This window comes from Chiloscyllium punctatum, chromosome 14 (assembly GCF_047496795.1).
Source record: "Chiloscyllium punctatum isolate Juve2018m chromosome 14, sChiPun1.3, whole genome shotgun sequence".
In the NCBI taxonomy this organism is placed as follows: domain Eukaryota; kingdom Metazoa; phylum Chordata; class Chondrichthyes; order Orectolobiformes; family Hemiscylliidae; genus Chiloscyllium; species Chiloscyllium punctatum.
Window position 1 is genome coordinate 39,154,162 of NC_092752.1, and position 15,131 is coordinate 39,169,292.

General features: G+C 37.0%; 1 protein-coding gene across 7 annotated transcripts in view; it reads right to left on the reverse strand.

The window, feature by feature from the left end:
• kiaa1109 (KIAA1109 ortholog) overlaps window positions 1-15,131 on the reverse strand; it is a 427,165-nt gene that overhangs the window by 73,309 nt on the left and 338,725 nt on the right. For 4 of the 7 annotated variants that reach the window (XM_072584208.1, XM_072584205.1, XM_072584206.1 and 1 more), the window contains 4 exons: window positions 12,770-12,893; window positions 8,509-8,618; window positions 6,150-6,255; window positions 3,082-3,144 (listed from right to left, as the gene is read on the reverse strand). In XM_072584208.1, the coding sequence (XP_072440309.1) occupies window positions 3,082-3,144; window positions 6,150-6,255; window positions 8,509-8,618; window positions 12,770-12,893 (403 nt within the window). The remainder of the gene's footprint in view (window positions 1-3,081; window positions 3,145-6,149; window positions 6,256-8,508; window positions 8,619-12,769; window positions 12,894-15,131) is intronic. The other 3 variants (XM_072584210.1, XM_072584207.1, XM_072584212.1) reach the window with 1 other exon arrangement.

The following is a 15,131-nucleotide window of genomic DNA, read 5'->3' on the forward strand; positions in this document are numbered from 1 at the left end:
TGGTTCGTCAAACCAGGGTTACTCATGGAGAAACTCTCAGAGACATCGACCTGAGATAAAATTAATTGATACTTGGTCAAAGAGAGAAAAGGATTTGTTAAAGGCACATTGTGCATGACTAACTTGATTGAGTCTTTGAGAAAATGACAGAAGGTTGATGAGCATCGTGGAATTGAAGTTATGTATAAGGAGTTTTAAGAGAGATTCGGCAAATTACTACATAACAGAAAAATTGAAGCTAATGGGATTTAATGAACAACACCTTCAAGAATATCAACTCAGCTTTTGACTGAAAGCAGAGAATAAGAAATACCTCTTTTTGACACTGGAGGGAAGTGTACAGTGGTGTCCACAAATAAATCAGGGATAGAATTCGTTTTTTTAAAATTAATATATTTTAAAACACAAATTAGGTTGTTACTAATTCTGGAAACCATTATTTAGGAAAATGTCAAACCCTTAGTGAAATGATAGAGATGATAGAGAATGATCCCATGCTTGAAAGACTTCAGTTATCTGAAGGCCAGAGAAAATGGGATTGTTATTCAAAAGTTTATAATTTCACTGATGTTCAATAAATAACTCCCAAGAAGTAAAAAGATTTTGAACATATAATGATAGCAAAGAAATGTCAACAAGACAAAAAGAACTATAGGTTCATTTAAAAAAAAGTTCTTCCTTCTCTATAGTGCCTGTAACTGTCCTACAAGCATGGAAGTTGAATAAAGACAACATCAATATTTTGCTTATTAAGCTAGTGAGGGACTTAAGAACAAGGTGAAAAATGTGAATCATTGCGTATTTTAAGGTGCAATTTGATCAACGCAAGATTTTCCTCCTGTTTTAAAAAGGACGATATATTAGGTTAAAATTCTTTGGGTAATGGCAAACCTCCTGTTGGTCAAATCAACATATGTATCAGCAATCTTTGAGAAGATTTGTAGCTCAGGTTGATGGTAAGTATGTAAGTTAACTTATGAGCTTGAAGATTTATTTTCAGATGTTTTGTCACCATTCTAGGGAATATCATCAGTGAGTGTGTCTGGTGAAGTGCTGGTGGTGTTTATTGATGGAGTTCTGGCTAGAATGCCATGCCTCTAAGAATTATTGTGCATGGCATTCTAACCAGAACCATCAATAAACACTTTCATTTAGATTCTATCCGCCTTCCCTTGAAAAAAAGAATGGAAATTACATCACCCACCTTAAGAAACCAAGACTTATAAATAGAGAGACGGGACATACCACCAGCACTTCACCAGAGACTCTCACTGATGTTACCTAGTATGGTGACGAAACGTCTGAAAACAAAGCTCAACTTACATACTCAGCATATGTATCGGTGCTGAAAAAATTAAATTTGCTGTGTGATGATCATGTATGGCTAGGCCAGTTTTAGGTTTTGTCTAATCTGCAAATGTAAACACTATTCAGCAAGGATCAATCAACATAGAATCCACAGCTCATTCTTTCTTCCTCTGTACTTTACACATTGAGGGCAACTACAGAAACCCCACCATCACTAAAGATATGCACTGGATTCGGATTCCAGTAGAAATGCAGAACTGTACTTTGTTTACAAACACAGCATTAACAATTATTTGAGTGGACAGATATTTATGATCCCAGCTGACAGTAGTATTTGACAAGTGAGACCTCAGATTGAAAACTGGCTTCATAAACCATTGGTTTTACGTTTCTTATTATTTACTATTGAAATCATTGACTGAGTTACAGTCATAAGAGGCTACCGATATACTTTTAACAAAAGAACACAAAGATGTACTACACAAGGAAAAACCACAACTATATCAGATGACTAGAACACTCTCATTGTAAATGTCAAAAAAAAAAATTTCAGGCCTTTTACCTTAACAACAGCTTTACAGGTACTTCAGTAAATAGTCATCCCTATGTCCATGATCTGCTGCAACTGATTTTCTTTTGGTAAATTTCTGCTGTGCATTCATTAAGTGCTATTTTCTTTATTTAATGTCTCTCTCGGAGACCCTCAAAGCAAACTGCAAATGCAGCACACATATTGGTTAACAAGGATTCCCTATACTTGTCTTCAACAGCTTTCTACGATGTATTTCTTTCTGACATTTGCACAGCCTCTGCTTCTGGAACTTTATTTTTACTGACATCTAAACAACTCACTACTTCTGCCCAGCCCCCTCTGATTGGAGATTGGTACTAACAGCAACTCTGCAAACACAAATACATTTCAATTGTCTCCCAAGAGGCTTGCTGGACATTCAGCTTAAATCACATGACTTCCTCTAAATACTGTTTTGAACTCACTTTTCAAAATGATTTTCTGACCTGTTTAAAAAAAAAGTCAGACCTTCACAAAACTGAAAACTAAATCCATTTTCCTCCAATGTAGAACCTAAGATCTCAAGTAACAATAATACACAAAGAATCTTCATCAGACAATAATAAGAAAATGGTGTTAGAATACAATGAAAGCAAAGCATTAAGTGAAATAAATTTCCTAACATTACTATGTTTATAGTTCTCAACTTTGATTATAAAGTGTGTTAGGAATTTTGCCTTTACTCTATATAGACCATGGAGGATGGAGATTAAGGTTAAGTTCAGTAATAATCAAAATTGCCTGTAGAGCAAAAGAGTTGTATGCATTAATTAATCAGCAAGTTGCATGCAAGTTCATGAGCATTTATGGAGCATGAAATATTCCACTCTTGAATGAAATGATACTATCAATATTTCACTAAAACTTTAGTCTCATTTAGAGTTGAAGTGGTTCCCTTGCAACTGCATTTTAAAGACTATATACTCTTTTAAAAGTATGAGCAGTTTTCTAACATTAGCATGACAAAGTTTTCAGTGACTTGCACACTATATTTGCAACATATTTGTTGCGATGCAAAAGCAATATGTTTTGCTGTACATGTTGATTATCCAATAAAAAGTTACATTCAATGTAAAATTTTGAAATCACACCACATAAATGCTGTTATATTAAACTTGCATAGTTTAAAAGTTGATAGAATGTGAAGATGATTTTCCCATGAAGCAATTCATTTTGTTGCAGAGCAAATTTTTAACCAGTACCTGAAAATACCCTTCTTTTGGAGTGCTGACTTGTTTTGTAAGGCCCAAAGCTGTATCATTCAACTTTAATGAAGTAAAAAAGAAAATGTAATTATATAATAGCTTATAGGAAGCAACATTCCCATTAGATTACTGTAACACTACTAAAAAATTGCAAGGCATGTTACACTAACAGCCCTTGCTGTCACACATAAATAATACAAGGGCTTTTTAACGTTATTGGAAAACAATGTGCATTAATAATTTTTTTCTCTGTACTCAGAACATGATCCACTAAAAGTTTCAATTAATGATAACCAGTCAGTAAAATTTGGTCACCATGATTCTAAACTTTTAAGTGTCAATACAAGACAAATGGCACGAAGTAATTTGCAACTACAGTTCAGTACAAAATTGTTAATATCAAATCTATTACAACATGCATGTGTTGAGTCAAATGCACAGGGTGTCTTCAGTAACACAGTAAGAGCCACATTCTTCTTGTGCAGCTCCTTGGAGACAATCAAAAGGAAAATTAGCTAAGGCCTAGGAATCTGTTCTTGGCTTGCAAAAGAGAGAAGAAAAAAGTGTACTGTTCCTTAACAGGGAGGAAAAGAATTATAGCAATGCAATAATAAAATTGCTTAACAAAAAATTAACTTTTTAAATCTCACATTGCTTTAATAACCTTCAACACAAATAAAAGCAAACAACACAAAATATTCTTAAAATAGAAATGATAAATACTTCAATTTGCATTTTCTTTTAGTTTTAGCTTACATTCCTAGAACTAATTGTGAAGTTTTTTGGGAGACAATTGGCATTTCATTTTTGAAAGTGCATGAAACAGCGAAATACCTGCTCATACTTTCATTTGGAAAATTAATAGCTTTACAAGAGATTGCTTTGGTATAGCATCTTATAACCAATACAATGCCTTGAGATGATCAATGATGAGAAAAAAGGCAAGAGAAATTCAGAAACTGGATCTCCAAGCATGATCAAAGAAAAAAGGCTTTGAAACATTTTACAGAGTGCATGGCAATTACTTAAACTTGGTTTAACATGGGAATGCATTTACATTTCTTCCTTGGAGATCGCCACACTATTTAGCTACAATATGACCGGGGAATCAGATCATCTAACTGTCTTTAGTTATCTTGCCATCTTCACATTGATTCACTTAAAAATTACTTTGGAACAACTTGAAAGCTCAAACAAAGACAGGCCTTTTTGGTCAATACTTGCATCTATGAAGTCAACAGATATCGTTGCTAAGAAATGGAAGCTGCGTCACATATTAAGCAACTCCGGAGAGTTTAAGGAAAGACGGACAATATTTATAACACTAATCTCGCCAATATTGTTTAATCCCAATCTCAAAGAAAGCACTGTACAAAATCTCACAGAACATAAGAAATAGGAGGCATCCATCATATAGAATTTCAAACCTGCTCTACTATTCAATACAACCTTGGCTGATGATCAGCGTAAACTTCTCTTTTCTACCACTCCATTTTTCCCTAGATTCCCCGAGGAACAAATATCTATTTTAGCCTTAAGTATATTCAATGATGAAACATCCACAGCTTTCAGGAATATATAGTTCTGAAGATTCACAACCCTTTGAGTGAAGAGGTTTCCCTATATTTCAGCCTGAAATCACTGGCCTCTTATCTCAACACTATGGCCCAGCCATTTAGATTCCCCACCCAGAAAAACACAATATCTAGCCCAGGGGATTTTAAATCATTGGGGGGTTGTAACCTCATCAGCTGAGTCACAAGCTCCAGGTCAGCATTGGTGACTGTATTGGAGGTTCTGGCAGGACAGCCTTTGGACCAACTCAAGTCACCATGACATGCCCACATTTTTATCCTGCTGTTGTTTGGACATGTGAATACAGAGATCTCGTCTCTGCTTCTATGGGGCATTTACACGTCTTTACCAAGCAACCCAAAACTCCACAAAACCTCCCTCATCTTAATTTATGGTTGAGTGCATGAAAATGGGATTGCAATGGGGGAAATGGTTTGTAAAGCACTGGTCTACCCTCTCAAGTTCTTTCAGAATCTTGTTTCCATGGGACTTTCTCTCAGTCCTTCAAACATCAGAGAGTACTATATAAGCCCAATTCACTCAGTCTCTCATCAGTGGGCATCCCACCTCATGAGTGAATCTTCTCTGTAAACATTCAATGCAATTTCTTACAATCGTTGCAATGCTATTCCTAAATATGAAGACCAAAATTCCACACCCTATTTCAGATGTTGCCTCAATGCTCTGTACAATTATAATAAGGTTTGTATATTTCTGTACTCCAACACAGCTGTAATAAAGACAAGCATGCAAGTTTCCTGTATAATTGCTTGCTGCATCAGCATGTTGTTTTTGTGCATTCCATGTCTGAAAATACCAGAGTGTTTCTGAACATCAACATTCACAGATTTCAAGAAATATTCCATTTTTCTATTCTTACTAAGAAAGTGAATAACTTCACACTAACCCTTATTATACCTAATTGTTCACTTGATTAGCTTTTCTATATCTACGTATCACATCCTCCCTTTCCCACTTGGGCTTTGTATCAGCAACAAGCTTAGACTTATTGCCTTTAGCTGCTATACCACTTTTATTCCTATCATTTCCTTCCTGTTGTTATCAAATCTTCTATCTATGCTAATTCATTGAAACATTTGTGTGGAACCTTTCAAATGTCTTTTGGAAGTCTAAGTATATCATATTTCTGGCTTCTCTTTACTTACCCGACAAGTGTACATCCTCAAGAAACTCTAACACATTTATCAAACATTATTACTCTTCCTTAAAACTATATTAATTTTGTGTTGCCATACCACAAATTTTAACTTGCTAAGTTTCAGGTTGTTGGGATCATTCCAGATATATATATAGAATTTTGAAAATTAAAACCAGTTCATTCACTATCTCTGCAGCTCCTTCTTTCAGAACTCGAGAACATAGACCTTAGGATTTCCAGACTCTTGTCTGTAAGTTTCTCTAATATGGTTTCGCTGCTGATATTATTATTTGATGTCATGGCTGATGGTTAATTTTTACGAGACTCTTACCGTTTCTTGTACCTTGAAAGTTACTCTTGTTCCAGTGCCTGATCCAGGTATAGGTTGTTCTGAAGTTTGGATTTCGTTAGGCTCTTCTGCCTCACCTACTCTGGAACTGAAGAAAGACTCACGTGAACATGACCAATGATGTAGTGAATGCAGACATTACATGTTCAAATTGAAAATAATTTAAAATAAGAATTATAAGTATTTTACATAAATCGAAACAAATTCATCAATTTTCCAGAAAGTATTGAACAGACAGGTTAACACAAAATTAGAGTTTATATTTTTAAACAAAGAATATTTCAAACTTAAACAAGGCCAGAATCTTCATACACCCAGGGCTATGCTGCTAGACATTATGCATTAGGATTTCTAAATACATTATTCTGAAGTACAGGTTTTGAAATTACATTATGCAACATTTACACATAAGTACGTAACAAGCTGCCATAAAATTTCTTTCTGTACTATTACAATAGATACAATAAAGTTATTATTTCAAAGTTACAATCCAATAAGCTTTAAGTACTTCTCCAAAAGGAGCATTTCAGCTTTTGATAAGACTTTTGTTGACCTTTTCAAATGTGTGATAATGCTGTGCAGTGGTTCATTTGAGGGTCACTAAGAGAAACACATTACTATGCAACTGTCCACTTTTAGGTTAATAAGAATGTGCTCTTCCCTCAATCAGTGTTATTTCAGTTGGCACAGTGGCTCAGTGGTTAGTCTCACAGTGCCAGGGAACCGGGTTCGATTCCCATCTCTGGTGACTGTCTGTGTGGAATTTTCACATTCTCTCAGTGTTTATGTGGGTTTCCTCCGGGTGCTCCAGTTTCCTCCCACAATCCAAAGATGTGCAGGTCAGGTGAACTGGCCATGCTAAATTGCCCATACTGTTAGATGCATTAGTCAGGGGTAAACATTGGGTAGGGGAATGGATCTGGGTGGGTTACTCTTCGGAGGGTCGGTGTGGACTTGTTGGGCCGAAGAGCCTGTTTCCATATGTAGGAAATCTAACCTAATCTCAAATCTAATCAGTCCCTAATAGTTCAGATCTGGCAGTTTGTGAATTCAAGATGTTCCATTGACCTGAAAGAGCATATCTGTGGCAGACCATATTTAAAGGATGCTTATGTTATAAATAACCCCAGATTATATTAATAGCATCAGTGAATTAATGAATGTCAGTTTAATGTGGGCAAACCTACTGTTTTAATTATAAATCTTTAAAGAAATACATTATTCTTGTAAGTACAATAGTAGTATATTTTGCTTAGTTGGAAACCACCTTGGTTCCCAGTCAGAATGTGATGAGGTCAAGGCCCTGCTACAGAGCCTGACTGCAATTATTTCAAAGCAACAATTTATTGTCAATTGTGTTTCAGATGTTAAAAATATGCCTTCCCTGGCGGGTCAATCACAATAAACAGACTAATGCATTACTTGGAAATTAGGGATATACCTGAACTTCCTAGCTACATTGTTTTTTGAGGAATGGGCAGTCCAACCATACCAATAAATATCCATCAATAATCGTTTAACAGTACAGAACTTGAGTATTGCTGAAGAAAGAACCATTTTGCTAAAGCTTTTTTGTCTTGCATTCATCAGGATAATTCACAAGAATAATAATTTAGGGAGGTAAAGCAAAATTTACTGTGTATGACAGTGAAGTGCTGATTGTTTGACAAATGGATTTTAATTGGTACGGGTGCTGTCATGGGAAAGTAGCAGTTAATGATGATTGTTAATAATGATGACAGTTTGACAGCCAAGCTTTTATATTTTAAACCAGCCAGATTGACTGTGGTTGGTCAATGCACTGCCCTGAGAAATAAACACTGAATGTCTGGTACCTGTTTTATGGAGTTGAAGCAGATGCAGTGTATGTATATGTTCTTTCTTGCATGTGAATAATTTAGAATTGCATTTACACACACTGAAAGCTATGTATATTAATACACAGGGCCTCGTTCTTCATCTGGCTGAAAATTTAAACAAAACTTGCCTGTAAACTGTCAATCAGCATTAATTGGTACATTCGCCATGTCAATGCCTATAGCAATCATTATCTATCTGCCAATCAATCAGCACTCTCCTCTCAAAGTACAAATATTGGGATTCTTGTGTATTTCTGAATAATTAAGAGATAAAAACTTTTGACAAAGCATGTGTTTTCTTTCAGCTCATTCATCGAACTGTTGTTTGTGGGGTATAACATGTTCTGCTTACCTGCCAAATCCAGTGATTGCACTTTGAAGTGGAATTGGATAGGATAGGAGGTAGTACATAAATATCATAGTCCTTCTTAAATTTTACAATAGTATAAATACCACAACTGTAATAGTAAAACATGTTTCACCTTGTCCTTTCCAGTCTTCTCAAAGGTGGTCTTCCAGAGGCAGAAATACTTTTTGATCTGTTGTAGCTAGGCTTATAGCCTAGACCCCATTTATCTTTAAGGGATGCAGCCTGTACAAACCACACATTCACTTAGACTTTGGAGTTTGAACAAAATAAAAAGCTATATGCAACATTGTACAAGGTCAAGCTTTAGCAACATATTGCAATGACTTTCTATAAACAAACTGTGTTCTACATTTCTAATATATTTGTCCTTTACATGGAGCAGCATAACTAACTCAGTCCAAAATTTTTTTCAAATGTTAATACTGTTCTTAATAAAAGTTTAAAATGTGCAACACAATAAATGCACAGATAATGCCATTTAAAGCACGGATTCATGATACAAATAGACAGAATACATCATTTAATGAATTTCACGAGGGACCATATCGCTCATTCTCTTCTTTGCTTTAAATTTTTCTGTACGCATATATCATTTTCCATTTGACATTTGCCTCCCTGTTTAAATCTGTAAGTCCGCATTAGCCGTTTTTCTGTACTTTATGCAATCTTGCATGGTTTCATTCACAGCTTTGTTTCAATTTGTTCATGTAATGTTATCAAGGTCACACTTATTGTCTATCCCGAGCTATCATCAAGAAAGTGGTGGTAGGCTACTTTCTTGAACCTCTGTGGTTCCTGCACTGCACTGTGCTCACAACATACTGTTAGGCTGGCAGCTAAGAATTAGGAGTTGGAGCAGACACACAGTGGCTTATGTCTACTCTGCATACAATACATAGTTTAACAGATTTACAAGGGAACAGAAATAAGCTATTCAGGTCAAGCAAACCATGCTGATATTTATGCTCCTCTCAAGCTTCCTCCCAACCTTTACAATTAAATCTATAACTTTGCCTTTATTTTGTCATTTTTTATGCTTGTTTAATTTCTCTTTAAATCCATCCATATTTCTCACGTCAATCACATGGTAGCAAGTTTCACACTCTCATCACTCTGGCTGAACATGTTTCTTCTGAATTTTTTTTGGATTTCCTGATGACCATGTTATTAATATCGAATCTTACAATATGCTCTCTCATAACTGGAAACAGTGTCTTTTTGCACTATATTAAAACTTTTTATAATTTTAAAGGAGTTCATTGCATCAGGTCTCAGCCTTTTTCTTTCCCCCACCAAGAGAGACTGAATTTGTTCATCCTTTTCTGATATATATACCCACATATTTCTAGTATTAGGAGAAAGTGAGGACTGCAGATGCTGGAGATCAGAGCTGAAAAATGTGTTGTTGGAAAAGCGCAGCAGGTCAGGCAGCATCGAAGGAGCAAGAGAATCGACGTTTCGGGCATAAGCCCTTCTTCAGGAATGAGGAAGGTGTGCCAAGCAGGCTAAGATAAAAGGGATGAATGCAGATTTCTCCAGCTTCCTCATTTCCCCTCCCCCCCACCTCATCTCAGTCCCAACCCTCAGACTCAGCACCGCCTTCTTGACCGGCAATCTTCTTCCCGATCTCTCTGCCGCCACCCCCCTCTCCGGCCTATCACCCTCACCTTAACGTCCTTCCACCTATCGCATTCCCAACGCCCCTCCCCCAAGTCCCTCCTCCCTACCTTTTATCTTAGCCTGCTTGGCACACCTTCCTCACTCCTGAAGAAGGGCTTATGCCCAAAACGTCGATTCTCCTGCTCCTTTATTTCTAGTATTAGCCTTGTAAATCTTCTCTGCCCCTTTCTCATGGCCCCCTATCCTTTTTACAGTATGGTGACCAGAACTGTATGCAACACTCCAAGAAAGATCTAATCTAATACAAGTTTCACATAATCTGCCTATTTTTCAATTCTATCCCCTTTGGTCATCTGTTTTGGAACTTTTAATGATAGGTGCATTGTATTCCAAGATATCTTTGTTCGTCTCCAGTCTCATACACACATCTTCCAAGTAATGTGACCCCTCTAATCTTCCAACCAATATGTACTTTTTCTTTATTCATTCAAGTGCTGTGGGCATTGCTGGCTGGGCCAGCATTTATTGCACATCCCTAGATGCTCTTGAGAAGACACGAGTGAGCTGGCTTCTTGAATTGCTGCAATCCATTTGGTGCATGCATCATTTTTCATTTATCATTAGGGAGGGAATCCCAGGTACTTGAGCCAGTGACACTGAAGGAGCAGTCAAGTCCAGATAGTAACTGGCTTGGAAAGGAAGTTGAGGTGGTCGTATTCTCATGCACATACAGCCTCAGTCATTCTAGAGGATTGTGATTATGGCATTGAAAGTTGGGTCAAAGAAGCCTTGGTGAATTTCTACAGTGCATCTTGTCATTGGTACACATTGCTGCTATTTGGAGATATTGAGTATTTATGGATGTGGTGCTAATCAAACAGACTGTTTTGGCTTAGATGGTTTCGAGCTTCAGTGTGTTTTTGAGCCTGAGGTAGGAAAACAACCCCTCAGTGCCGACCCGGCTAAACCCTTTCAAAATCTTAAATGTTTCATTTAAATCACTCTGATGCATCTAAACTCCAGAGAACACACACCCAATTCAGTCAGTTTCTCAACACAGGGAAACACACTCAGGTCAATGACAGTATCCCATCCAAGTCTATCCCATCCTTAAATGCAGAGCCTAAAACTGTGCATGCCACCTCTGGCACAGTTTCACCGAAGTCCTGCACAACAGAAACAATATTTCCTTATTCTTGTACTGCAATCCCTTGCAGTAAAGGCTACACTGTTATTTGTCTATAGCTGCTGTAACTGTATGCTAAGTTTCTGTGTTCTTTCTATGAGTACATTCAGTCTTCCTGAAAATCAACATTTATAAGTTTCACACTTTTTAAAATACACTCTATTTGTTTTGCTATCAAAGTGAATAATCTTATACTTCCCGACATTAACACTCCATCTTATAATTGGTTGGTCACTTGCATAACCTGTCTCTATGTAGGTCATTTATGCATTGCTGAAAGATTTATTTTAAAAATCAGCTGATTTTTTAAAAAAGTAATTATTTGTAAGCCTTCATACATTGCAATGGGTCCTAACATTTTTGCACTCATCTTCCAATTTATTTTATTTGAGAAAAATGCATTGCATTATGTCTGGTCCTGTCTGATACTGGTTCTCAATACAGCTTTCAGCTTGCTCCGTTTCATTTTCTAATGTCACCCAGACAATTAACTACTGCCAAATCGTTCTCAGTCCCAATAATTTTGATCATTGGTTCTGCTGACCTGACAACCATCAGTCACAAGGACACAATTACAACAGACCAGTTTGTACAGTTAATGGCCAACACAATCTCCAAACCACAAAATATAATTCCCAATTTCTGATGATACCAAAATGTATTATTTTGATATCCTTTCTCACTTTTCTTTCATATCATCAAGCAGAACACCTGAAAATTGCTGAATGAGTATATTTTTCACCTATGGGATTTTTGTTCCCTCACATTGTTGGACATTAGTCAGAATGGGGAATATTCCCATACCTTGCCTTTAGTTAACTGGGGGGGGAAGAAATCAAGTAAACAAAATTCTGGAGTATTAACAAGGGCTTAGTGAGAACTCTAAGTTTGGAGATCTTGAACAACTTCCTCATTAATAGTCTTTGTAGCAACTCAGAGTTCTTATAGAATTCTTCAATTATCTGATGAGTAGTAATAGCTGTTAAGCAAACTGTGGTGCATCTTCATTCTCTAGATGTTCTTATTAAACTCTCAATAGGATGCAATTCTATTATGATATATGTGAAAACTAATATGGAGTGAAACAATTTCTGAATGCAAAACCACTCCAAATTATTTTTTTGGAAGTATTGTACCACAGCCTTACACAACTCTAAAGTACAGACTTATGTTTGAGGCAATGCTAGATCTATATCAAGCTCATTCATATCCAGCAAAGTAGAGACGACAGCCTTATTTGCAACCTTTACAACAGGAGGATACATTATCACAGTTATCTCTCTACATGCGGCAGCAACAAGTCCATGGAGCACTGAATCCCAGAGATTACAATTCAAAGCCAAGCCAAGAATACAAAATACAATGAGCACACAGTGCTAGTATCCCCACCTCTACTGCAGATGGGATTTAAACTTGGGCCTCCTGAATATCTGAATAATTGATTAAAAATACCTAAAGTTTTATTACAAACATAGCAAAACAAGATTTATTAAAAACATTCACAGGAAGATGATGCTACTTTTGATGGAATGGATCATGAATTTACATCAACAAATAATTTGCTCACCCTCATACTGGATCGTTGTAATTTTTTCCGAACATCTCGACGAATGTCATTAACAGCAACAGATTCTAGTTGTTGATAACGCTGTATCTCTTGGTTTATTGTTCCTTCACTTGCACCAAGTTTTCTAGAAAAACCCAAATGTGTTATTAACTGAGTTAAGTTAATCAACATTTAGATTGTATTTAGTTTTCTCAATTTTTCAAGACAAACTCCAAATTAATCCAAACACAAAAGCAAAATACTGTATATGTTCAAAATTCAAAATAAAACAACAAGTCTGGGTAATGCTCATCACAGGAGACAGCATCTGTGAAGTGAAAAACAGTGTTAACATTGCAGGTTGAAGGCCTTTCATCTAACTGATTATTTCCAGACTGTTCTGTTTTGATGTGATCAATTATCTATTGAACGTCATAAGATTGCATCTCCAAGAAAATATCAAACAACAGTTGACAACCTCAGAGAGCAATATGCTTCATCTGCTGATTGCCCAGGCAACAAATCAGGAAAATTCTCTACCTGTCTCACCATAGGGTTTTGAGCTTTTGCATGTCCAATTAAAGATTGCACAATATCATAAATAAGTTAAATCCCTCATACTAATTTTTTAAAAATAAATTACATAAGGAGAAGTTTCAAACACTAAGTGATTTTATTTTTTGTTCCTTTTATAAATTTAAGAACAAATAATATAATGATAAGCTTTGCCTCAACACGTTTGATAATAAAACTGCCATCGGATAATTGAGAATTTCTTCCAACATTCTATTGATGTGTTGTCATTAAGATAAAGGTGCTATGGAACATTTATTTTTGAAATTAGATTTAGCTACTCGACAATCTTCATAACTTAGGAGGTCAATTCTAAATTTGGTGGTGTGATGAACTTCTCTTTAAATAAACATATCTGTTTGGAATGAAATACAACCACATTAACAATTTGCATGATCCCCTCACACTTACCTAAAATGTTCTGCAAGTAATACAAGTAAATAAAACAAAAGAATGACTAATTCCATCACCTATTCACATTCCTAAAGCCGAGCTCCAGGGTTGTGATACTCAGTCCACAAAATGAAACATCATAGCTGTCTGACCCTCATAATAAAATAGACGAGACAATAACTTTATATCACAAGTCAACATAAGCCTTACCTCACTACAGATTCTCCCCCATTTAGTGTTTCTCCCTGTCCACCCTATTCTTTTATGGCATATTTCTCTTTCACCCTGTTCCCCATTTTGTGTCTCTCTTCTTTGTTCTGCCAGTTTGTCTTCTGCTCCTTCTCCCATATTTTTTTGTATGGAGTCAGCGAGAAAATGGGTGAGATTCTTCATGAGTACTTTGCATCGGTATTCACCAAGGAGAGGGACATGACGGATGTTGTGGTTAGGGATAGATATTTGATTACTCGGCAAGTCAGCAAAAGGAGGGAGGGAGTATTTAGTATTCTAAAAGGCATTAAAGGTGGACAAGTCCCCAGCTCTGGATGGAATCTATCCCAGGTTATTGAGGGAAGCGAGAGAAGAAATAGCTGGGGTCTTAACAGATATCTTTGCAGTATCCTTGAACATGGGTGAGGTCCCAGAGGACTGGAGAATTGCTCTTGTTGTCCCCTTCTTGAAGGAGGGTAGCAGGGATAATCCAGGTAATTATAGACAGGTGAGCCTGACGTCAGTGGTAGGGAAACAGCTGGAAAAGACACTGAGGGATAGGATCTATTCCCATATGAAAGAAAATGGACTTATCAGTGATAGGCAGCATAGTTTTGTGCAGGGTAGGTCATGTCTTCCCAATTTAATAGAATTCTTTGAGGAAGTGACAAAGTTGATTGATGAGGGAAGGACTGTAGATGTCATATACATGGACTTCAGTAAGGTGTTTGATAATGTTCCCCGTGGCAGGCTGATGGAGAAAGTGGGAGAAAGTGAGGACTGCAGATGCTGGAGATCAGAGCTTAAAAATGTGTTGCTGGAAGCGCAGGTCAGGCAGCATCAAAGGAACAGGAAAATCGACGTTTCGGGCATAAGCCCTTCTTCAGGAATGAGGAGGGTGTGCCAAGCAGGCTAAGATAAAAGGTAGGGAGGAGGGACTTGGGGGAGGGGCATTGGAAATGCAATAGGTGGAAGGAGGTTAAGGTGAGGGTGATGGCGGAGAGGTCAGGAAGAAGATTGCAGGTCAAGAAGGTGGTGCTGAGTCCGAGGGTTGGGACGGAGAAGAGGTGGGGGGGGAGGGGAAATGAGAAAGCTGGAGAAATCTGCATTCATCCCTTGTGGTTGGAGGGTTCCTAGGCAGAAGACACCTGGAGGAAGCGCGCCTCATCTTCCGCCTAGGAACCCTCCAACCACAAGGGATGAATGC